The sequence below is a fragment of the Vidua chalybeata genome, chromosome 3 (assembly GCF_026979565.1).
Source record: "Vidua chalybeata isolate OUT-0048 chromosome 3, bVidCha1 merged haplotype, whole genome shotgun sequence".
Classification (NCBI taxonomy): Eukaryota; Metazoa; Chordata; class Aves; order Passeriformes; family Viduidae; genus Vidua; species Vidua chalybeata.
The window spans coordinates 82,151,418-82,174,839 of record NC_071532.1 but is presented as its reverse complement, the minus strand read 5'-3'; the positions used below and the strand labels follow the sequence as shown (position 1 = coordinate 82,174,839).

At 34.3% G+C, this 23,422-nt stretch overlaps 1 protein-coding gene across 1 annotated transcript in view; it reads left to right on the top strand.

The window, feature by feature from the left end:
- Positions 1-23,422, top strand: part of MYO6 (myosin VI) — a 103,007-nt gene that overhangs the window by 76,000 nt on the left and 3,585 nt on the right. The window contains exons 21-34 of the mRNA XM_053938789.1: positions 1,230-1,360; positions 1,473-1,550; positions 2,473-2,602; positions 3,909-3,999; positions 5,222-5,372; positions 6,926-7,134; positions 7,520-7,598; positions 9,113-9,273; positions 12,439-12,468; positions 13,035-13,073; positions 16,253-16,356; positions 17,606-17,737; positions 19,887-19,913; positions 22,083-22,301. Of these exons, the coding sequence (XP_053794764.1) occupies positions 1,230-1,360; positions 1,473-1,550; positions 2,473-2,602; positions 3,909-3,999; positions 5,222-5,372; positions 6,926-7,134; positions 7,520-7,598; positions 9,113-9,273; positions 12,439-12,468; positions 13,035-13,073; positions 16,253-16,356; positions 17,606-17,737; positions 19,887-19,913; positions 22,083-22,301 (1,581 nt within the window). The remainder of the gene's footprint in view (positions 1-1,229; positions 1,361-1,472; positions 1,551-2,472; positions 2,603-3,908; positions 4,000-5,221; positions 5,373-6,925; positions 7,135-7,519; positions 7,599-9,112; positions 9,274-12,438; positions 12,469-13,034; positions 13,074-16,252; positions 16,357-17,605; positions 17,738-19,886; positions 19,914-22,082; positions 22,302-23,422) is intronic.

Genomic DNA, 23,422 nt, shown 5'->3' with positions numbered 1-23,422 from the left:
GATTATTTATGCTTTATAAACAGCTATTTAGATTTTTAGTAACTTAGCATTCATTTTAGAAATAATTCAAATTCATCTGAATTGCCATTAGGACTCTTGCAAAGAAGAGTTGCTCACAGTATTAATAGGGCACCAGTTCAGCCTGGAACAATAGAATTTTAAATTTCTTTTGAAAAAGTTGAAGTGTTAGAAACTCCTGTATGCATTTAGAGGCAGTCAGTGTTAGCTGAGATGTCTAATAATTGAAGCACACCAGCGTTCTTAGGTTTTATAGATACTATGATCAAGTTTAATTATACTGGTGTACTTTCTCAGAAGCTTCTTTATATCATTATTAATTTGATTTGGAGCTGAACATCTAATATGGATGAAATACTGCATCTTCATTATTCTTGAAAAGCTAGATGCTTTCCAAATTTATAGCTGTATTTGCTCAAGCCCCACTGAACTTTTTGAAAAACAAAGACAGTATAAACAAATTAAATTTCTATTGAAAGCAAGTATGCAAAAGATGAAGTTTTGCGACAGCAACCACAACTTAAGGTCTAACTTGAAAACATAGCTGCAGCCTCTGTGGATAAGGTTATGTCAAGTAGTGGGTAAAACTTGGTATGGCCTGTGCTCCTGAAGTAATTTGAATCTTACTGACAGTGTCTGGGCTTTACTCATGTCGTAGTTGCAGCCAAAATGTAGTAACATTATTCAGGACATTAAAGTTTCATCTTAGCGGCTGATACTTTGTATTTCAAGTACACTAAATGTTCTAGCACTGCATATGTATTTGAGTTTGCATCTGCACCACATCTCACAAATACCATTCACATGATTAAAAGAAAAGCCTGGTTGGACATTATTTGGTGCTTTGGGGTGTGGATTTGGGTCTTTTTGTCTTCCCTTTAAAAATGAAAATGTCAAATCTGCTGAAAAAGAAAAAAGGTTTTCGAAGAAATATTAGAAGAAAAATCCTATGGATGATTGAGTGTTACTTACTTCTCAAATAGGGAGAAAACTTTATGGGCTTTTCATGTGGTCAGTATTAACTTTTTGTGACTGATCACATAATCAAAACACGCTACAGGCTTGATCAAATCCCAGCTGAACTTTGTGATTTAGTCTCTGAACAATGTCTTTGAGTCTTATGTCACAAACCTACTGGTTATCATAAAATTCACTGCTTAATTTGCATGATACTGATCCCAGCTTTTGTGTATGTGTCTCTGTGAATTTAGGGATGGTGTCAGTTCTGGATTTGATGCAAGGTGGTTTCCCATCACGAGCTTCATTTCATGAACTATACAATATGTACAAGAAGTACTTGCCTGAAAAATTGGCTCGACTGGACCCTAGGCTTTTTTGCAAAGTAAGGAATTAATTCTTCTGTATCATCCAGGAGAAAAAATATATTGTGATGTTGGCTTTTGTGTTTTTTTGAAGGAGGCAGAATATAATCCTTTCTGTTTTCTGTGTTTCAGGCCCTATTTAAAGCCCTGGGACTGAATGAAAATGATTACAAATTTGGACTAACCAAGGTGTTTTTTAGACCCGGCAAGGTAATCTTTTTCTTGGAGTTCATGACTATGAATCTTAGAATAATTTCAGTTTGAAAGGACCTTTGAAAGTGACATTGTTTAACACACTGATAAAAGTGTGGCCAACCTAAATAAGGCTGCCCAGGATTTGTATAAATAATTTTGTTCATTTTCTTTGAATAAACCAGAAAATTCATACTGATACAATTAGTTTTATAGTCTTATTGCTGATGCTACAGTATTTCTAATGCAATGTTTGTATTCCAAGAATTATGTTGACTTTTAAAAAGAGGAAGTCAGAGCCAAGAAGAAATATTTTCTAATAAAATCTGTTTATAACTGAAATCTCTTTCTGTGATTCTGAGCACTGCTTCTATTCAGAGAAAGGAGATGAAGTCAAGAGCTATTGTGATGAGAAAGGAAAATTATTGTAATCCCAGAAGAATGTTCTTCTTGTCATATAATTACTGAAAAGTAAAAGTGCAGGATTTTCAGAAAATGTTGCCTTCAACGGGAAACTTACACAAAGGTTAAAAATTGAGAAGTGCTTTCAGCTTTTTTTTTTTCTCACAGATATATAATTAGATGTGTCTTGAAGTTGTGGAAGGCCAGAGTTCATTTCCAGGATGTTGAAAAACAATTGATTTTTAAAAACTTTTGCAATAAATATTTTTGGTGATTAGTAAATGGTTATATTATTCAAAATGCCAAGTGTTGGACATCCATAAAACAAACATATAAAAAATCGGCAATTGTAATTTCTATTATCATTAAACAATAAAGAGTAATAAAATTTATCTGCTGCCTTTAATTGAAAGCTGATCTAATGACATACAGTTTACGTTAAAAATATTTAACATTTTAACTCAGCATGATCTCAAATGATACTGTCTAACACTCTCTGTCCTCCTAATATGTAAAACTTGTTTTAATTATCATTTAGTTTGCAGAGTTTGATCAGATAATGAAGTCTGATCCGGATCACTTAGCAGAGTTGGTTAAACGAGTGAATCGCTGGCTTATCTGCAGTCGTTGGAAAAAAGTTCAATGGTGTTCTCTCTCGGTGATTAAATGTATGTGTTTTATGTTTTATTAACTCCAAATGTTTGTTAAAAATACAGCAAAGCAATTATTAACACCTTGAAATGTAGCCAAGGACATGTATAGTATATGGTTACATACTGAAGTCTGAGTAATTGATTTCAAGGTTGGTGGGATTTTTCTTGAAGTTTTCTTTGCATAAGGTGGTGTGGAATAGAGACTGGCACTTGTGGTGTGGGAAAAGTCTGATGCAGAATGTCAGCAATCTCTAATAACATGGAGGGTGAAAACTGTGCATTCAAATGGGGAAAAAAAGCATAAAGGCCTCCTGCCAGTGCACACACGACTGTACATTTGGACCAGCACAGTGTGTCACTGATTGATTATTATTAGTTGCTGTTTATAGTGGAACAAATAGAATTTCTGAATTCTTATGATACAAATTTCAAGCATCAGAGATTGTAACACTAAAATCTTGGTTTTGACCTAGACATTGATGCCATTTAGTCTATTTTTTTTCAGAAAGACAGCACAGAAAGTATGTCGCCGTGTGCAAAAAGTAGAAACACAGGGAAATAATATTATTTTTTTGTAGTATTTTGTGGGAAATTGGAAGCTAATTTTATTCCCAGTACAAAGCTGAAACATAAACAAGAAGTGGAGTGCATCTTTGTGACCACCTAAGTCCAGTGGTTAAACATCACTGTGTTCACAAACTGTGTGCTAAAGGCAGTCTGGATCCACAGGCATCTCTTTTCTCTAGTAAATCTGTAAAACTCATTTATTGTTGCACTTCTAAAATACGCAGCACACACGCATGTGCCAATGCCTTGATTCACTGTTTAACTTGCTTCGTGGTCTCAGTAATTTAGAACCTTTAGATGAAGACTGCATTAGAACAAAAGCTAGATCTTTGTTCTGTGTTTTTTTTTTCATTCCAGTGTTATAGAGAAATGCTCAGTGAGTTGTAGCCACTTTATTATCTCTAATAGATACTGGCTACTTGCTTACTCTTCAACACAGGACTAAGACTTCAAGTTTCCTGCTAGCTATAGCCTGTGACTTTCAACAAAAGTTACTGATATCTGTGAATCTGGAAGGGTGTGTGAGTGTGCACATGTGCCATTGTTCCTGTTGGATTTGGGTGGGAGCCTCTCTGCTTGGCCCAAGATTGTGAAGTCTGCTATTCTGTTTCTTAAATGTTGTGACTCCAATATAGAGCAAGCTCTCAAGCACACATAGTCTGCATACAGTTTTGAGACATCAAATGTGTAAGGAAGATAGAAGTTGTGTTAAACTATATAAACCATTAAGAATCTATCTTCTGTGTGTTTACAGTGAAAAATAAGATAAAATATCGAGCCAGTGCTTGCATTAAAATACAAAAGACTATTCGTATGTGGCTTTGCAAGAGAAAGCACAAACCACGGTAAGAAGATATTCCTTGGTTGAAGAAAATATGCTTTAAATAATATTTTTTGTGACCGTAAGAAGAAGTTTACTTTATTTAAATAAATCTGTCTGAAATCATAGAATGATGCTAAGTACAACTGAAGGAGACTGAGAGGTTCTGTGTTCCTTCACTCTTTCCCAAGGATGAATAGACTAAATCTGAAACTTTCCTAAAGATGTTTCTTTAGCTCTTTGGTTTTGAAATCCTTCAGTGCCAACCTTGTTTTTAGAAATTTTTTATTAAGTCTGTCTAATTTAATTTAAGCTCATTAATTGCTGTCCTTTACCCATTCACACCTTCCTTTATAGGCTCCCTTTCATTTTTATCTTCGAAATAATAACTTTCTTGTCTCCTCTTGTATTTAATTCCATTAGCTGATTGTAGGGAATACTGATGGAAAAACTACTTCAATAATTAAGCTCTGCTGACACCTTAATGTTCTTTGACAGAGATGCAACTCTGTTCTAGTTGAGGGCTTCTCATAAATTCTTTTACATCCTTTGAGAATTATGTTTCATTTTGAATATTGGCATTTCTGACTTTTTTTAAATATTGAGCTAGTTGGTGCTCATCTTTAATTATTTGATTTAGTTTCTACTTTTGTGTGTTGATTTGCAAATCTCAGTACAGTGATTTCTGTTTAGGAAGATTGTCTGCAGAGTTGTAACTTCTGTGTGGGGCCTTCAATAGTGGTTTTTAAAAAAAAATCTTGAGTCTTCCTGAGCTCTTCCCCAGCCTTGTTTTCTCAATCCTTTGGGGTGTAATGACTGTGTTCATTCTGGAGTGCAGTGTTTTGCAGTTGAGTTTTATCTGATTAATTCTGTTATTGCTCTTTGAATAAGTAGCACTATTCAACCTTTATCCCTTCCAGTTAAAATCCTCTAGTGGATACTAGTGATTTATTATTGTGAAAAAAAACCAGCCAAAAAACCAACCCAAATTAATTCTCAAAATAATAATGCATTTTTCCATTTTGAGTCACTGTCTGCGAAGTAATTTTACTTACTGTTTGGAAAAGGCTCCATTGCTTAGTTACTTGGTGTGATAATGTTCCAATTTAAAAAAAGAGGGTGAGCTTTGTCAGAAGGCATAACTTCTCTCCTGTCTACCTTTTTTACATGAGTGACTAGTGGAGTTTTAAAAGTATCACCTTCCAAAATAATTTCAAATAAGCAAATAGCCTGTCTTACCTTTACAGCATTGATGGCCTGATAAAAGTACGTACATTGAAGAAGAGGCTTGATAAATTTAATGAAGTAGTAAGTGCTCTGAAGGAGGGGAAAGCAGAGACAAGCAAGCAGGTCAAGGAGTTGGAGGATTCTATTGATGCTTCAATTACCAAAATTAAGGTATGTGATAATAATGAGAGAACTAGTATCTTGTACTGGAATATTTTAAAAGCTTCATCTAAAGGAGAAGGCCAATGCATTTTTCTTAATAGAAAATATAGTTAATTATAGTGGTCTTAATTTTCAGTCATTGGGTAATTCCTGTTTAAAATTGTTCGTAAATATAACTGAAGTAAATCCTGAAAAGAGGTGCATATGTCTAGACTTTGGTATCTGTATGTCAAAATGGGTACTGAAGGTTTAAAAGAAAAAATGCATGTTGATATTAAGAGACAAGTGTTGTCAATAATTTGTTTGTTGCTTTCATTATTGGAATAATGTGCATTACCATTACTTTAACTTAATAAGGGCTGAAACAAGGCATTTATCATAGAATAAAGACATTTCTTTTCCAGTTATGAGTTTTTTCAGACTTGGTAGTAAAGAGAATTTAGGTTGCTGATTATGCTTCAGGTCTGTAGTCCCCTCTTACTTACCACAGAAGCACAAAGACAAAATGAAAGCACACTGGCATTTATTAATGTTAGAAAAAAAATGGTTTCTTGAATTCATGTTTCATGCAATATTACAGCTTACTTAGTGTACCACATTAAGACTTCTCTATTTAAAATCACTGCTGAAAAGATGGTAGAGTTCACCTGTCAACTTAGAGTTCTCTTTTCTAATAAAAATTATATAATTTGATTATCATCATGATACATTATCAGAAAAGGCCAGCAAACCCCCCATATTGCAGTTTTATTAGTAAGATGTGAATTGTAAAATGAAGTTAAATTGTACCTGTCAATAAGGTTTGAAGACATGTCTAGCAAAGGCTATTTTTGAAGCATTTTCAACCTGTAATTTTTCACTAATAACTTTTTAGAAAAAGTTAGTCATAACACAGTGCAGTATTTTTCCTGAGTGCTAGCAGAAACAGTAAGCAAAACTATTTTATGCTATGATAAAAAAGCAGAGCTGTAAATATCTTAAAGAAGATAAGGACACAATGAAAAAAGCACATGGGAAGGCCTTAATTTCCATCCTAGCATGTTAAGAATTAATTTTTGAAGCATTTTCAACCTGTAATTTTTCACTAATAACTTTTTAGAAAAAGTTAGTCATAACACAGTGCAGTATTTTTTCTGAGTGCTAGCAGAAATAGTAAGCAAAACTATTTTATGCTATGATAAAAAAGCAGAGCTGTAAATATCTTAAAGAAGATAAGGACACAATGAAAAAAACACATGGGAAGGCCTTAATTTCCATCCTAGCATGTTAAAAATTAATTTCCGTTGCTTAAAACAGCAAGATTTAAAACATGAACGTATGTTTTGAAAAGAAGTTAATTTCAGTGATGAAATGGAGATGACTTTGTATGGTTTTAGAGGAGAGGGGAGAGGAATGGGTCCCCAGGATTTTAGAAAGAAAGGATTCAAGCTTCCCAACCCTGAGGTGTATATATGATTTAAGTACAGTGTTCAGTGATCTCATTTCACTTAATCTTGTTTTAGTACATGCTTTCTAAAGTGAAGTACAAATAAAAAAGAATTACCCCCTTATTATTTTTGCAGACCACTATAATGACTAGAGAACAGATACAGAAAGAATATGATGCTTTAGTTAAAAGCTCAGAGCAGCTTCTGAGTGCACTGCAAAAGAAGAAGCAGCAAGAGGATGAAGCAGAGAGGCTACAACGCATCCAGGAGGAAATGGAAAAAGAAAGAAAGAGACGTGAAGAGGAAGACCAAAAACGAAGGAAGGAAGAAGAGGAAAGACGCTTGTGAGTCTTGAATTTGAATAAGTTGCTGGTTATAGAATGAGAAGAAAAGGAAGGTCTTTTTAATGTAGTTGTTTTTGATATACTTTCACTTGGAGAGTCACTTGGATTGTATTCCAGGTGTTCTGTACAGTGTTGAAACATTTCCTTTCCCATTGACTTATAAAGCAAGTGTCACAAGAGCATATGGAAGAAATTATATGATGCAGCTGGAAATACAGATGAACTTGAAAAATTCCATGACTTACATGTAGTATCCTATCATCAGGATTGTACTGACTTCTGGATTACCAATCAGTTTTATGAAAGAGACTTTGTATTTCTTATATTTCTTGTTCACTTGTATCATAATAACACGTTTTCATGTCCTTCTCCTCTTATGTAATAGGAAATCTGAGATTGAGGCAAAGAGAAAACAGGAAGAGGAAGAGAGAAAAAAGAGGGAAGAGGAAGAGAAGCGTATTCAGGTTAGTGTGTGGCATTGGGGGATTTCTTGTTATTGTGGTGGTTTTGGGGTTATGTGTTTGTTTTCTTGTATTCATTTACTTATTTATAAATACTTTTTATCGCTTATGTTCTCCACTGAGTCTAATGGCTTCTTTCTATAAATGTATTTCTCAGAGTCATTCATAATAAATATAAGGCAAATGTCATGTTTAGGGCATCCCAAGACAGATCACCTATTTCTAGTTCCCATGCAAATTCAGGTATTCTGAGTGGAGCTGCATCTGTTTTTAAAGGGTTTTAAAAGTTATTTTTAAAATACGCAACATTGGAAAATCCTAGTTTAGCCTTTGAAGGTTTTGTGGCTGGTCCATGTCAGGCATGTGTGGCATTCTTTTATAAAGTCTCATCTCGACTTGGACTGTGTTGTTTACTTGCTTAACTGCAAACACTTTCAGAACATTGGTAATAATGAGAGAATGCGGAACTGTCCTTGGTAGCTCCTTTGGCTACATTCATGTACACTAAATACATGCAGCTCAAACCCCACTCCTCCACCCTTCTCCTTGATTTCTGAGCTGTGGATATCTGCAATGCAGAATGTAATTTACACTTTTACTTTAAAATTATGTGTTTGGATCCAAGTGGATACATAATCCTGTAGGGTGCTTCATTCTCCCACATACAGTTAATTTCTCATTGTCTTTCCTCCTGGTGGGGTTTTATAATCTAATCTAAAATGAGATTCATAAGGTAAAACCACTGGTGCAGCTGTACAGTTTTTAGTGTTTTAGTGGTGCAACTTCACAATGATGAGTGGGAGGCAGCTTTGTTTCCTTTGTTAATTTTTGGACACTGCTAAAACTTGGGGTATGTGCCTTTTGAAGGTATGAATTGGATGATCCTGTTTTATTTACTGTGTGTGCAAAGCTTTTTGTGGAGTAATGATGGTAAACTCCTGCTGCTGTTTGGCTCTGTAGAGACAGTATATTTGAATTGCTCCTGCACTGCACTAAGTTGGAAGTTGTACCATTTGCTTAAATTCCAAATTGGATCAGTTCCACAGAGAATTCCAGTGTCTGTCTTAATCCCTTTTCAAAATGAGCTACAGACCTGTATCCAAAGTACTGCCTATTACAAAGTCTTGTGATGCCAAGAGCAGAATATCAAGGAAGTATTGTGATAGTGCAATGGAAGAGTAGCCACTCTGTTTCATTTGAGTTTTAATGATTCTGAAAACTTCTGAACACTAATTTTTATCATAGTGAACAAAATAATTGATATATTAAAAAAATAATTATTTAGTACTTTATTAAAAAAGGTAATATTTGATAAACTATATGAAAACCAAGATTCAGTTTGTAGCTGTTTCATTTTTCTTGGGTCAAACTAAATACTAATGCAGTTAATTTTTCCGTTCTGTAAAACGTACGTGTATTCAAAAGCTAATATATTACTTAGTATTTTTTTCTAATATTGCTTATGTGTCCTTTTGGTTTTTATTGGGTATGGTTAAAGGTGTCTTATTCTAAAACAGGCTGAAATTGAGGCTCAGCTAGCTAGAGAACGAGAGGAGGAAACCCAGCACCAGGCAGTGCTTGAACAGGAACGCCGTGACCATGAGCTTGCAATGAGAATTGCCCAGAGCGAGGCAGAGCTCATCAGTGACGAAGCCCAGCTCGATTTAGGTTTACGCAGGTATGGAGCTGAGCTACGTTTTCCTCTCTGTAGTTTTTTTCCTCCCTATCCTCATCCCTTTGAGAAGACTATGCTCATGTTGGTTTTATGGAACTTTGTGATCATTAAATGGAGCTTCTAAGTCAGTGTATTAGAATGTTTTTCAAACTAAATTTTGAAATTTGTTAGAAATAGATTGCTTTTTCTTAGACTTTCCAAATTTTGCATCTGTCTACATCAGTAATTTTGTAGGTGCTTATGAATATGACTGCAGTTCTCTTTCTTTTTTTGAGTTCTAACAAGGATGGCAAACTTAGAATACTGATTTTTATGACTCATTTAAAGTAGGGAATGGAATTTCTTCAGTGGTAAGTAATAATAAAATACATCTTTGTTAGGACTTGATGGTTCCATTTGTACAGTGAATTTGTGGGGGATATTTTTTTTAAACAAGAAGCCCTCTTTGAATGCAGAAATAAAAGTAATTTCTGGGCCCTGACAGGTAAGTTCTTTTCAAGTGGAATGAAAATATCTAACATAGATGGGTTCAAATGTTAAGTGTTAGTCTTGTTTTGTGTCAATTTTTTATGTGCGATAAGAAGAGCTTAACTTTGGATGCACAGAACCACCACTGTCTGCAAGCAAGAGCTCTTCATGTGTAAAAGGTGATGCCTTAGAAGCAACTTAGAAGTTCCAGTAAAAGTGGTACTTACTGGTCAGGTTGCATAAAGGCACCCTTGAACATTATTGGTGACTTCATTAGTATGACTGCTCAGTTTGTTGTTGTTGAAATGAGTGCAAGAAAATCCCCTATGTTGCCATGGAATTTCAAGCTCTCAGATGTGTTTCTTTTGCTACCCAAATTTCATCTAGATGTATAATTTTTTTTAATAACTGTATGCCTGCTTGAGATAGGTGGGTATTTTTTTTGTCATGTTCAATACTGACTTTTAGACAGTTCCACTGAAACAGTTGTGTTTTTTCCCTCAGTACAATAGTTGTCATATTTCTCTGATGAGACTGACATGCTCCATTCACAGAATCAGAATGGTTTGTGTTGGAAGGGGACCTTGAAGATCATTTTGTTCCACCCCTCTGTTCTGGTCAGGGACCCCTTCCACTAGACTAGGTAGCTCAGAGGCCCTTTCAAGCTGGTCTTGAGCACCTTCAGGGATGGGGCAGCCACAGCTTCCCTGGGAAGCCTGTTTCACTGCTCACCACTTTCCCTGTCTGGATTTTGGTGCAATACTTTGAAGGTAAACACAAATTCACTCTAGTGTTGCGACCTGGCAGAGTTCACTTAAATATGAAAGAACAGAGGCAATGGACAAGAGCTCAGAGAATTCAGTAACTTTTCTGTCAGTGAAGCTCTAATCTCCACTGTGTTTCCTTCTGCTCATAGGTGATTTTGGCATTTGTCTTTCGTGTCTAATCCCACAATGGATGATGAAGTAATTGTCATCATAACTCTTTGACTGCCACTTTCTCTCTGCTGTGTAGCTAGCACAGTTCTGCTGTGTAGCTGGAAGGAGACTGAAGACCCTTCTGAGTAGTTGGAAAGTGCTGAATGGTCTCAACATGTTAGCATAGAGATGGAAATCATTTCTTGAACAAGATAATACCTAAATCTAGGAAAGAAGTGATAGATTTTTCTGCTTATATGAGATCTTTTTATATAATTGGCAATTTTTTTCCCTTGTTTCTAACGTCTACTTCAAATAGTTAATCACACATTCAAAACCTGAATAGAATGCTTTTAATTTAATATTTGATTTTATTTTGGTTTGTTTAAAATCAAACTAAAACATTACCCAGGCCCCAGTATCTTCCACTGAAATCAGAGGATTTTCACATAATTTCAGGAGTTGCCTTAAAGGTAGCAACTATAGAAATTCAGTGAAATGAAAACTATTGGTCAGAATAAATTATGTAATTTAATAATTAAATCATAAATTCTCAGGACTTTTTTATATTATACCAATCATAATTTTGCTAGAGTCTAAAGAAGTTACGGTCTTCTACATTTTAGACTGACATATTAGCATGTGATACACTAAAATCACTGACTTTTCTATAAGTATACATACCTTCCCTTAAATTTGCTGTAATAAGATAAAGCATGTGTGACTTCATACTGAACTCATGCAGTGTACTGCTTTTGCAGTGTTTTCACAGTTCTGTAAAAAATGGTTTCATGCTTACATATTGGCAGGATTAAAAGGGTGTTTTCCATTGTATGGTTGTAATTGTGGAGTGAAAAGAGGAAGAAAAAGGTGCTTTTATGTGCTCAGTTTTAAGAAATATGCGACACTTTTGTGTTGTCATATTTGAACATGAGAGCCTGTAGTTTATTTGTTTTTTTCACAATACCTTGCTGTATTCACTTTAATAGCTTTCATAGAGATTTCAAGGTGCATAAGTATTAGCAGTTTCCTTGAAAAATATACTTGTTGGCTTCTATCAAAGGAGAAAAGTTGTTTGTTCTGGCAGCAGATCCAGCATTTTCATTTGTGCTTATTCTGTGCTGGATCTGCTGGACCTCTTCTAGCTTTATCCAATTTTACTACTCATCCACAGTTTGAAAGGATGTGTAAAATGTGATTTACTGCACCCAGGGGTAAATTAACGGTAGTGATTAGCACTTAAGTAAAAAAATAATTTAAATAATAAGTATCTGCTTCCAACTGGGCAATATTTTTTCATTTATGTGGCTTATTGAAACATACAGTATGGCATATAACACCAAAAGAAGCTAGTCTTAGAGAGTGTTGTGAGTGTATCTGTTCTGGGTTTTGCAATGGAACAATCCAAAAAAGCCCTAATGTAACATGGTTAGTGCTACATGTGTGCAGCTATGGGTTTCCAGTACAGCAGTTAGACTTGGGGTCTGTCCACAGCTTGCATGAAGAAGCACTGTCCTCTTCCCAGAGCAGCTACAGGAAGGTTGCTGTTATTTCTTATGATACGCTCATCCAAGCACGAAATAGAGTAGTAGCATGTCTTAAAGTCTCTGATTTTGAAAGATTGGACAGGGGAGAAAGACTGGGGGAAGCTTTCACTTGTACATTTTTAATAAAGAAGATATGAGAGAGCAGGAAATGCTATGACCCACCTTTTCTTGCTTCAGATTATTAGAATATTAACTAGGCAGTAGTCTGTCTAATATTAAATGTCTTCTATTTGCAGAGCCAATGGAACAAAGCCACAAATGACTGCGTATGACATTTTTTTCCATTTGAATGCTCTAATAGATAAAAGTCGCACTAATTAATCAAACAAAATTGATATTGTCCTCTGATATACTAATATACATAATATATTACTATGTATACTGATATACATAGTAATCTTTTTAGTATGCATCTGTAATGTCTAAATCAGTTTGTAATACCTTATATTCACTACTTTGCTTATGTCTAATAAACCCTTTAATAATCAAATATACCAAATAACATTTATTCAAAAATTATTATAGAATTGCTGTAAAGCTTTTCAGATACCATCCATTTTTCACTGCCCTGTGTGATTTATTGCCCTTTACACAATCAGGACTCTGTGTGTGTGTGTGTGTATGTATGTATATATATATATATATATATATATATGGATGTATGTATATATATGTTTGTGTGTGTGTCTGAATGGAAGTAATTTAAAATAAGTAGCCATTTTCTGTGCACTTCATTTAACTTCAGTTTGATTGTCAAGACACTTTTGCAGTTACTAAGGCTGTTTTTATATCCATATATATGGTTTATGCTCATTTATCAATTTTCTTGTAGGGAACAAATGGCCACAGAAATGTCAGAAATATTGTCTAGGTAGGTGAGAAGGTATAACACCAGTGAATCAATCATTTTCATGTGTGATTACACATGATATGGGTTGAATTATTATGGAATGAAAAGTACTGGAATCTTGGTTTTTTTTTTTTTTTAAGTGATAAGCAGATAAGTAAATTATTTCTTTCAGATAAATTACATTTACCTTTTTCCAGCAATTATTTCTTCGCTATTTTAATTGACTATGTTGAAAAAGAATAAGAATAGTTTCCTACCCTGTAATTTTCTGTAATTTCGTTAATACTTCTCCAGCTTTCTTCTCCTCTCACCTTTGTGATAAACAGAACACAAAACTCCACATCTTTTAAAGGTGTGTTTCTACAGTTTCAGCACAAAGTTAATGAAGTCATTTAGCAGTAATATATATAACTGTCAGTGCATTTAATAAGGAAATAGTCTAATTAGAGTTCCCTTAAAATAAAAGCAGTTTTGAAAATTTCCATGGTAAGACTGTATTAAAAATCCTCTTGAGATATCCAAACAAAATTCCCTTCTGAGATTTCTTGAATGGTAATGCAAGATTTTATGCACAATGCAGAAGGAAAGATAAATACAGGTTTTGGTCTGAATATGCTAGTTGGTAAAATGCTAATACTCTGTTCAAAGAAATCTTTGTTATTGTCTTCCATATCAGCAAGTAATTAGAAAGTGTTTTCTGCAACTTGAGGGCAGAAATAACCTTTGATATTGATTTTATGAAGCTTACAGAAGAAGAAAAAATGTTTAGAGGTTTTGAAACCTATTGTTTAAAAAGTTACTAAGCTATGTATATATAGTCTGAAGATGATCTCACATGTTTGATGGATTTTCTAGTGGTATCATGGATGATTGGAATGCAGCTGGTAACTAAATTTTTCTCCTGCAGTGTTATTTTAAGAATAGGAATAAACCACATCATGTGTAATTAAGGTAGCATGTGAATTTAAATGGCCATATTTGTATTGCATATATTGACATAGTTCCAATGGTAGTGGCCAATTTTCAATGTATAAAAAGATGACAAAATTTTGGGACAAAATCAGAGGCTTTGTATTCTGGTTGAATTCAAAATGCAATTACCTCTCAGTATCTGCTTGTTTAACTAAATTTGTCTCACTTTTCATACACTGGAAACTTGCAACATGAGACTGATCTTTTGTATTTTTAGTCTGAAAATACTGTTTATGATACATAACTCTCATGTGGAGCAGTGAAGATTGAATGTCAAATGTGATGCTCCTCTTACTGCCAGACTGTTATGCTTGAAGTCATGTAGAAAACAAACAAGTGATCTTCAGAGTGCCGAGTAGTAACCTAATAGAAAGACTAAGCCATTCAATTGGATTAGCATTCTTAAAGATTACTAGTTTAACCAGAGAGGGTACAGCCTAATTCTGCTGTGCTAAATTAGGCAGCAAACTCTTAGAGTGGTGGGTAATGTTGCTAAATAAGGAAAATCCTTAGGATTTGTCAAATTAGGTTCAAGAAGGTTAGACACCAGGCAGTGGAAATTATTTATCAGGAATCCTTAATGTCCTACAGGTATGCCAATACTAACAAAATATTGAAGGATGTATTTTGAAGGAATTTGTCCAGCTATTTGTTTTACACTTATGAGTAGTTCTAAGTCAGAGGTAATTTTTCAAGTTGGACTTCTCACACTCTAGCTGGAAGCTGTGTGTGGACTCAGATTAGTAGTATGAGTAGGCATTAAGTTGCTACTCCAACAGTAAAATTTTGTAGTTTTAATTATACTGAAGAGATGGTTCAGTTGTTCTAAGAAGAACGTTAGGTTTATTCAATGAAATTTAAATTGCATTTGTTATCTCTGCTTTCAAAACTGCTGTATCTGCATAAAGAAGAAATTCAGGTTATAATAGTTTTTTATAACCTTCTAATTAAAAAAGGAAAATAAACATAAAACTTCACAGTACCACATGAGACCTTCATGGAAACTTAAATGTTAAAATAATATTCACTAGATTACACCTATTAATAGTGTGCCTGTCCCACAAAGATATTACTGTACAAACAGACCCTCCAATGAAAAGGCCTGTTTTTTTCTTATTGCATCAAGAACTTTGCTACCTTGTTAAAGATCTAGTTTCTTTTGAAGAAATTCCCTCAGATCCTGAAAGAATTCAATTTTTGTTCTTAGTCATGAGCAGAGGCTGGTAAAATCATGTGTCTGCTCCTGAATTCCTTAATGTTTAAAAGGTGTGCTGATCATCACTGATCGTTGCAGTGTTTTGAACTTATTTTATAAGCAAATAATCCATGGGAAGTTTGCCATTCCTGAGGGAGGATTCTTCCACTTATCCATACCATATTTCTTGGGGAAGAAAAATAAATTCAGGCTTATCTTTATATCTAATGTTCATTTTGTACATGGAAACCTTGTACATTTTCTTAAAGGTGATTGAGATTTTAGTAATAATTTCTCACTTGCATTTGCTGTTGACTTACTTGTGTATTACCTACATGGTGAAGACCTTTTGCCTTTGGAAAACGCTGCGTTTCAATGAGTCTTCTTTTACTGGTCAGCCTTTTGTCCAAGTGGTCTTTTTTACCTTGATATTTCTTGGTTATCAATATCATCACCCCCAACCCCAGAATAAATATTGCTATTATTAGATAGCCAATATAGAATTAATTTGGTTTCTTCTCTCAAGTTAGGTTTTTGTCAAAGACAGAATATTTTCTCAAGCTTTGGAAAAAGGATTTTGTCCTAGACCAATCTTAAATAGCAGAAGAAATGCCTTTTCTTCCTTCTCCTTGTTCTACTTCAGGAATATTTTCCCTTGTCTGTTTTTTGAATGGAACTAAAAATGTCTACTGTCAGTCTTTGTTTTCTGCATCTTGGTTGGCACAAAGTAAAATGTACATCAGTGTGGGATGAGATACCCAGAACATGTATCTTTCCGTACATGAAAAGTATCAATTACAATTCCTTTTAATCTTTAGGAGGCCAATCACATTACAATATGATTTTGTGCATGAAATATATTTTCATTTTCTCTTAATAATTTGAACACTTGAAAATATTTCAGTATTTTTTCTTAGAATTCTGCATGGTAATAAGTATGATACATTGTTGATCATGGGATCTCATCCTCGTCTTAAAACAATTCCTGTTTAATACCTGAAAAAATACATATATATTTTAAAAATAATTGCAGGGGTCCTGCAGTGCAAGCCACAAAAGCTGCTGCTGGTTCTAAGAAACATGATCTCAGTAAATGGAAATATGCAGAGCTTCGTGATACAATCAACACATCCTGTGGTAAGAGGTTTTTTTTCTGAGAGAGTTCAAGTTGTAGTTATATGAAGAGTGTTACTTTCTTTCTATAACAAAGATAAAAAGTTTACATTAGTCTGCGTGAATAACAAATTAATTTAAAAAGATTCTCTTACTCCCAAAAGAACAGTACATGAAGCTATTTCCATATTAAGGAAACAGAATTTCCATTGTTATGTCTTTTAGGGATTATATATTTCTGATAATAAACATCTTGGGCCATAAAATACACGTTATAACTTCTTAATTAAGTTCACTAAGTTTGATGTACTTCCATAGAGGGAATAGCAGTTATTATGCTTTACCTAGAATTTGCATTTCTAAGATTTTTTTTTGCTATCACTTCTTGCTGTCACCAGATCATAAAGAAAGCAAAAATATATTCTCTCTTAGATATTCATATTATTCTTTAATTTTCAAAATGTGTAACTTCTTTTTGGAAGCTTACATTGGGGCATTAATCTCTTTGGCCTCAATGCTGTGAAGATTGAAACAGATAAGAATTATTCCTTTTTTAGATATTACTGTTTCTTCCTGCTTCTTATTGAAAGCAGTTGGTTAGTTTGTGATTTAAGATCACTCAGAATTTCTTCCTGGATGTAGAAATTAGAAAATAACTCATTCTCTTTTACTGTTTTTACATATGCAAGACTGGAGCAATGATTTCAGCTATGTAGATGGTGCAGTAATAAGTGGAGTTCTTTCCTCATGAAGCCAACTTGGATACTCTGAGATAACTAATGAAAAAGCCTTGTCATCATTTAGTCTCTTACTATAGTGAAGTTCAGAAAAATTAAAATAGATACATGAAAAAAGAATGCAAATCTAAGCCGTCAAATTGCTGTTTTTCTTCTTTTTTTCAGTTGCAGAAATAATGTTGAGTAGTGCAATTTAATATTTTTTTAATTTGTTTCTGTGCTGCTTGTGTTGTGATGCTGTCAACAGAAATATTTGTAGCATTTCACTGCTCCAAATGTCCCAGTACAACAGCTGCTTTGGGGGTTGTCTTTACTCTAAAGCAGAAAAGGATTCATGAAACTCTGAGAGACTTTCTAGACCATAAACCACAGGCCCTGTGCTGCAGAGAGTGAGGGGTTTTTATATTACATTTTATCATATTCGTGTTACAATTTCATCTCCAATCATATACCTTATCAATATAGAAAAGCATTTAATAAATAATTTTTCTGACATTTCTCATTCATGCCTTCTCCTTCTCCTTTTTTTGGGATAGATATCGAACTCTTGGCAGCTTGCAGAGAAGAGTTCCACCGAAGGCTAAAGGTGTATCATGCTTGGAAATCCAAGAATAAGAAACGCAATGCAGAAACAGAACAGCGTGCTCCCAAATCAGTCACAGACTATGGTGAGGAGAGATAATTTTGTGTTTATAGTAATTTTGGTGATAATATTCTAAAGAGAACATTTCTGGAATGGATTTTGGGTTTGCTAGGTTGGAGAAACTTGGAGTTTTTAGGAGTGTTTTGTGTTGATTTAAGGTAAATATTTTGGAAAGATTGAAATTGGCAAATTCTTCACAGAAATTAAAACACTTTCAGTAGACCCAGCTACTTATGCTGAACAGCTCTCTCTTGAAACCTTTTCTCACATCCAGCTGACGTCTGTTAAAAAGAGTTCTTGATCTACTGATGCAGGTGCTGGTATTTTGTGAAATGTTCATTGATGTGCTACTTTAATATTACATAATATATAGCCATGTAGACATAGATGTAGAAACTTTTAAAAGGTGCTACTAATTCTGTCATTTACGTCACTGCTTACATACATCATGTTACATCCTCTTTTAAAATATCTGTGAGTGTTAATACTGCAGTTTTGGCTCATGGGGTGACAAATTTTGCCTAGACCCTGTATTCTACTTAGACCCTCATTCTACTGATTTCACAGACAGGTGTTTATTGACAATGCAACACACTAATCAGAGTAAGTTTCTTTTGCATTCATCAAGAAAGTGTGGGAGTTTAAGACTGCCAGACCTCAAAATTACTTACCTGGTTTCTGGAGTGATATTTACAGAGTGGACTGTTACTCTTTTCCCAGCATCCCACCTCAGAAGTCTGGTGATCATCTATATAAAAGGAATCTAAGAAGTTTATAGAATCACAGTAAATGCATGGAATAATTTAGTCAGATCATTCTTTTTGTCTTTTGGTTCCATGATATTTGATATTTGTGTTCCTGCCACACAGTTAATGGGAGAGACAAAAGAAAGGGAAGATGGGGGGGAAGTTCTCTCCCCAAAGTCACATGAGATTAAGGCATTGTCCTGGCACATGGAGAATAAGCATCCCAGGGAATGCAGGTGCCCCGGGTAATCTCAGTCCATGTACAAAGGCACTTCCTTCCCTTTGATTAATTTACTTGAGTTATTCATTGCTTGAGCATTACCTGAGTTTGAGGTTTTCGGGGAATTTTAGTATGGATATGTGGCGGGCAAAATCTGGACCCTTGGAGAAGATATTATCAAAGAATGGGTCCTTGTGTCTGAAATGTGGTTTTAGGTGCTTAAGAAGGCTTATGACTGAAATGGCAGGAAAAGGCATTTGAAACACTTCTGGAAAGTGTTTTTTTGTAAATTGCTTTGAATGTTCTCTCTGGAGCTAAATGGGTAAAATATTCATACACAGTATTGCTGATGGGAAGTATCAAAGAGCAGATGATCTTTGGATTTTTGCACACAAAGCTCAGAATATTCATATTCTTATCACTTTTATTCAGGCATTTGCTGCATTCTTTCCAGTGTTTTTTCAATGTATTTTTTTACCTTCATTGAAATATAGCATCATATTTCTGAATAAGAGAAGCTTGCAGTTCAGAAGAAATTGATAGTGACTTTTAGAGACTCTTAATGCCAGTATAATTCTTCATATTGCAAATAATTATACCACATGGGCATTTCATGTATATATATTGTAGTGATCTGCAAAGGTAGTAAGAAGGAATTCTGATTTCTTAGGTGTTTAAGCTAAAAGTCTTTCTAGTGGTAGTGGATATGTGCTTAAAATGATGTAGTTTTTTCTTTCCACCACTTCTTTGATTTAATGTAGTTTTACAGTATCCTTTAATGTAATTTTACAACTGTCCTTTAATTAAATTAATACATTCAGTATAGAAACTAAGCACTGGTTTGTATATTATTATTGGTATTGACAGAGGTCTAAAAGTTTTTTTCCTAGCAGAAATGTCAAAAAAGAAAATTACTACATTAATTAACTAGCAGATTTGTCAGAGCAATCTATGCTTAGTATATATACCACTGAAGCTTTGTTACAGGAATTGCAAATTATTAAGGTGATTAATTTTGAGGTAAAATCCTGATGAAAATAGAAGTAGAAAATGAGTAGAAATACTTAGAATCTGCATTTATGTTGTAACTAGAATTCCCATTTGTCTGTTATCAGCATTGGTGAAAAATGTTGATGTTGTAATGAAACCATAACTTAGAAAGGATCAGCACTTTCATGTTTTGTTCAACATGTAATATTTGTTCACAGATTTTGCACCATTTTTGAACAACTCAAGTAAGTGAGGAGACAGTTGTTTAAGCTAACTTTGAAGAATAGGAACACTTTGAGAGCTTTATACTAACATTGATTGATCCAGTGTTTTGCTACACATGTACGTAGAAGTTAATTGTAAAAAAAATATTTTCTAATTTGACAATGTTATTCATCTGATGGTAATTATCCATTACTGTAGTAATTTAAAAATGTACTTGTCTTCATGAAATCCTACCCATTTGAGGAGTCATGGGGAAGGGAGAGTGAAATAACCTTCTTACATAAAATATTGGAAGGAATAATCTCCTATTTTTTCCAAGCCCCTCCCCCCTGCCCCTGAAATAACATTCTAGCATTTTTTATTGTCTTCACATGGCTTTTTGTTGTAGCAAAACTCTCGAATCAACATAATTTAACAACTATTTATTCTAGCACACAGACTAACATTCAGGTGATGGTTTCTTCCGAATAGAGAGCTACAGTTCTATAGCACCAAGTAGAGGTTCCATTGGCTGTTTATCATTCCTGTTCTCTAGATTTGCCCTTGGATTTAGACATGCCTAGGGGTAGAGATGAGCCTTAGCAATTACCACTGCAGTACAAAAAGTATTTAACAATACTTAAGCACTCATCTGCTGGGATAAATGTTCAGACAATTTGTAGAAAATTGAATTAGTTTTTTATAAACTCTGTCACCCTGTAAGGTATGTGTTTTATCAGAGTTGATGTATAAAAATAGCATTCACATGTTAAAATCTGGGTGTTTTTTCTTCTATGTTTATTGTTAATGCACACATTAAAAAAAAGAGATTCAATATGTATAACACATGGGGGGTTTTTAAGGTTCTGCTCTTCAAGTTTAGAGAAATTATTTTTGCTTGAATCTAAGCAGAAGAAATTTCAAGGTGCAGTTGCTAGTCTATGTTCTAGTCCCGTTCATGACTGTAAAGTTATTAAAAGTAACTGTCATTTTTCATATTATTGAATGTTAGCTCAGAAATTACCTTTGTTGCTCAATAGACAAGGAAAAAAATTGAATTTGCTTTTAATGATTCCTTTTTTGCTGAAACATATAAGAAGTTAATACTGATTTTCTTCTGTAGAGATGGTAAAGGTTCTTGAGCAGGGTATCTGTAACAGTGGTGTAAACCACTAAAACAGAATCAGTAGCTAACTTTTGCAGGGGCGATTATTAAAGGAAAGGGTGTTGCTTTTAAGAGCATTTACTAGTTAAAACTAATTATGATAGTGTATGTGTAAGATTAAGAAGGTTGATCATTTGATGAATTAACGTAGAGAGTACGTGCTTTTATTTGAAAGCAAGTTTCTCTCCAGAGTCTGAAATATGGGGAACTCAAAAAGTCCAAAAATTTGTGTGGAAAATAGTTACCAAAAATATATATGAAACTTGAAAAAAAATTATGTAACTTTCTCCTTTAGAAGTTGAGTCAGCTGATTTTAATGGTCTAAGATAATTCCTTGAAAAAAGAAAGCAGCCAGAAATTACTTCTAATGTCAGATTTTGACATATAGAAATCTAGGCAGAAAGTTGTTTGATGGCAGCTTTGTAATAAGCAATATTTATTGTCAACATTTCTATTAACAAATTATCAATCTCTAACAGTATTATACATCCTTCTGTGTTGACTGTCAAACATTAAGTGATGCTTTGTATGTTTGTTACTGAAAATGCTTCTGTGCACTGTGATCTTTTTTACAAAGAAATTGACTGAACAAAAGCAATTACCGATAAATGTTTCTGTTTGGTAAGAAATTTTATATGGGAAATTTTACCTTAAATATTGATTTAAAGTAGAATATGTTATTTTATTTACTTTGTTTTGTTTAAACATGCAATTGGGCCACATGTAGATACAGCAGTTAACATGAGCCTTTTCTGACCAGTGTTTTAGCTGTTGCGATTAACAGAATGTACATTACATGAAATGGGAGTACTTTTTAAGTACTTCTATTTACATTTTAGGTACGTTTTAGTACTTTCTGCTGAGACTTCAGATGACCTTGAGAGAGAATCTCTTGGGTTTTGGGGGGGTTTATTTGTTTTCTTGTGTGTTCTGTTGTTTTGTTTATTTGTTTTTTAATGTGCTGACTAATAAAGCAATTAATATGGCTTTCTTGTTCTCTAATTGTTTTGTTCACTTATCTTTGGGGGGTTATTTTGTATGATAGCACAACAGAATCCCACAGCCCAGCTACCAGGCAGACAACAAGAGATTGAAATAAACAGACAGCAGCGCTACTTCCGCATTCCCTTCATCCGCCCTGCGGACCAGTACAAAGACCCCCAGAACAAGAAGAAGGGCTGGTGGTACGCACACTTCGACGGGCCCTGGATTGCTCGGCAAATGGAGCTTCACCCTGACAAGGCACCCATTCTGCTTGTAGCAGGTTGGTATTGAAAGCAAAACTGCAACTCAAAAATGCAGAGGTTTTTTTTTTTCTTTTTATCATCAGCAGTTCTTCTCTGGGCAGAGATGGTGGCCAAATGTTTCAGAATATCCATTGGACATGTAACTGGTCCTATGTTTTACTTGTACACGTACTTCAATTTAGAATGCCATAGAGTGGGAATCCAAATGGAAAGGGTTTTATTATTACAAGTCCTCAGATTATTCATTGAACTGGAGAGAGCATGAAGATTAAGCATCACAATTTATCTGGGAAAGGTCTATTCATTATTATGCTGTTTCTTAGTTAGCTATAAAGAATTACAAGCAGTTTGTATCAAAACATTCTGTGCATATGTTACATTGTCTTTCCATAGCATGGGGCTAATAGCAAGGTGATGCTTTTACCCTATTTATGCTACTTAGTATTGGAGAATAGCTTTTTAATCTTAAAAATCTAAAATAAATGTTGCAATGGATAGGTAGAAATTTATCTGGTAGTGAAATGTATCCTCCTTTTCTGGAGGGTGAGGAGCAGGGCAGAAAACACTGGAGAAATGCTGCTTATGCTTCTATGTTTTGAGATTTTGTATTTAACTTAGGAGCTGAGGAAAGGCCATAGCCAATTTGTTTCACTTCAGAATTATGCTTTACTAGCAACAAAAGTTTATTTTCTGCAAATTATATTAAGTAGAATTCCTTATACCAACTGTTGCTGTTCAGTGCCAAAGCCCATAGCTAAAAGTAGCGCTGCTGTCATGAGTACCCGTTAAAAATAAGATTACAATTTAGTTTGTGAGCTACACATTTCATTAGATTGCCTACGTTGGTCCCATTTGGTAAGCACTGTTTGTTTTGGGTGGTAGGCTGACAGATTAGCTACTTGATCCAAAATCTGGAATTCTTAGTTGTTTTGATACATTTAACCAAAAGTAAAGCAGTTCACTGGTGAAGTGGCCTGAAACTGAAAGTATATGTAATCCAAATGTGGTTGTCATCCTGTAATGGGTTCCAGAAGAACATATTGAGATGATCTTTCAGCTTCTTCCCTTTATTCCTTTTTTCTTGCTGTTTAAGCACAGCTTTGTCAATTGCAGCATCTGATACTATTTTATTCTCATA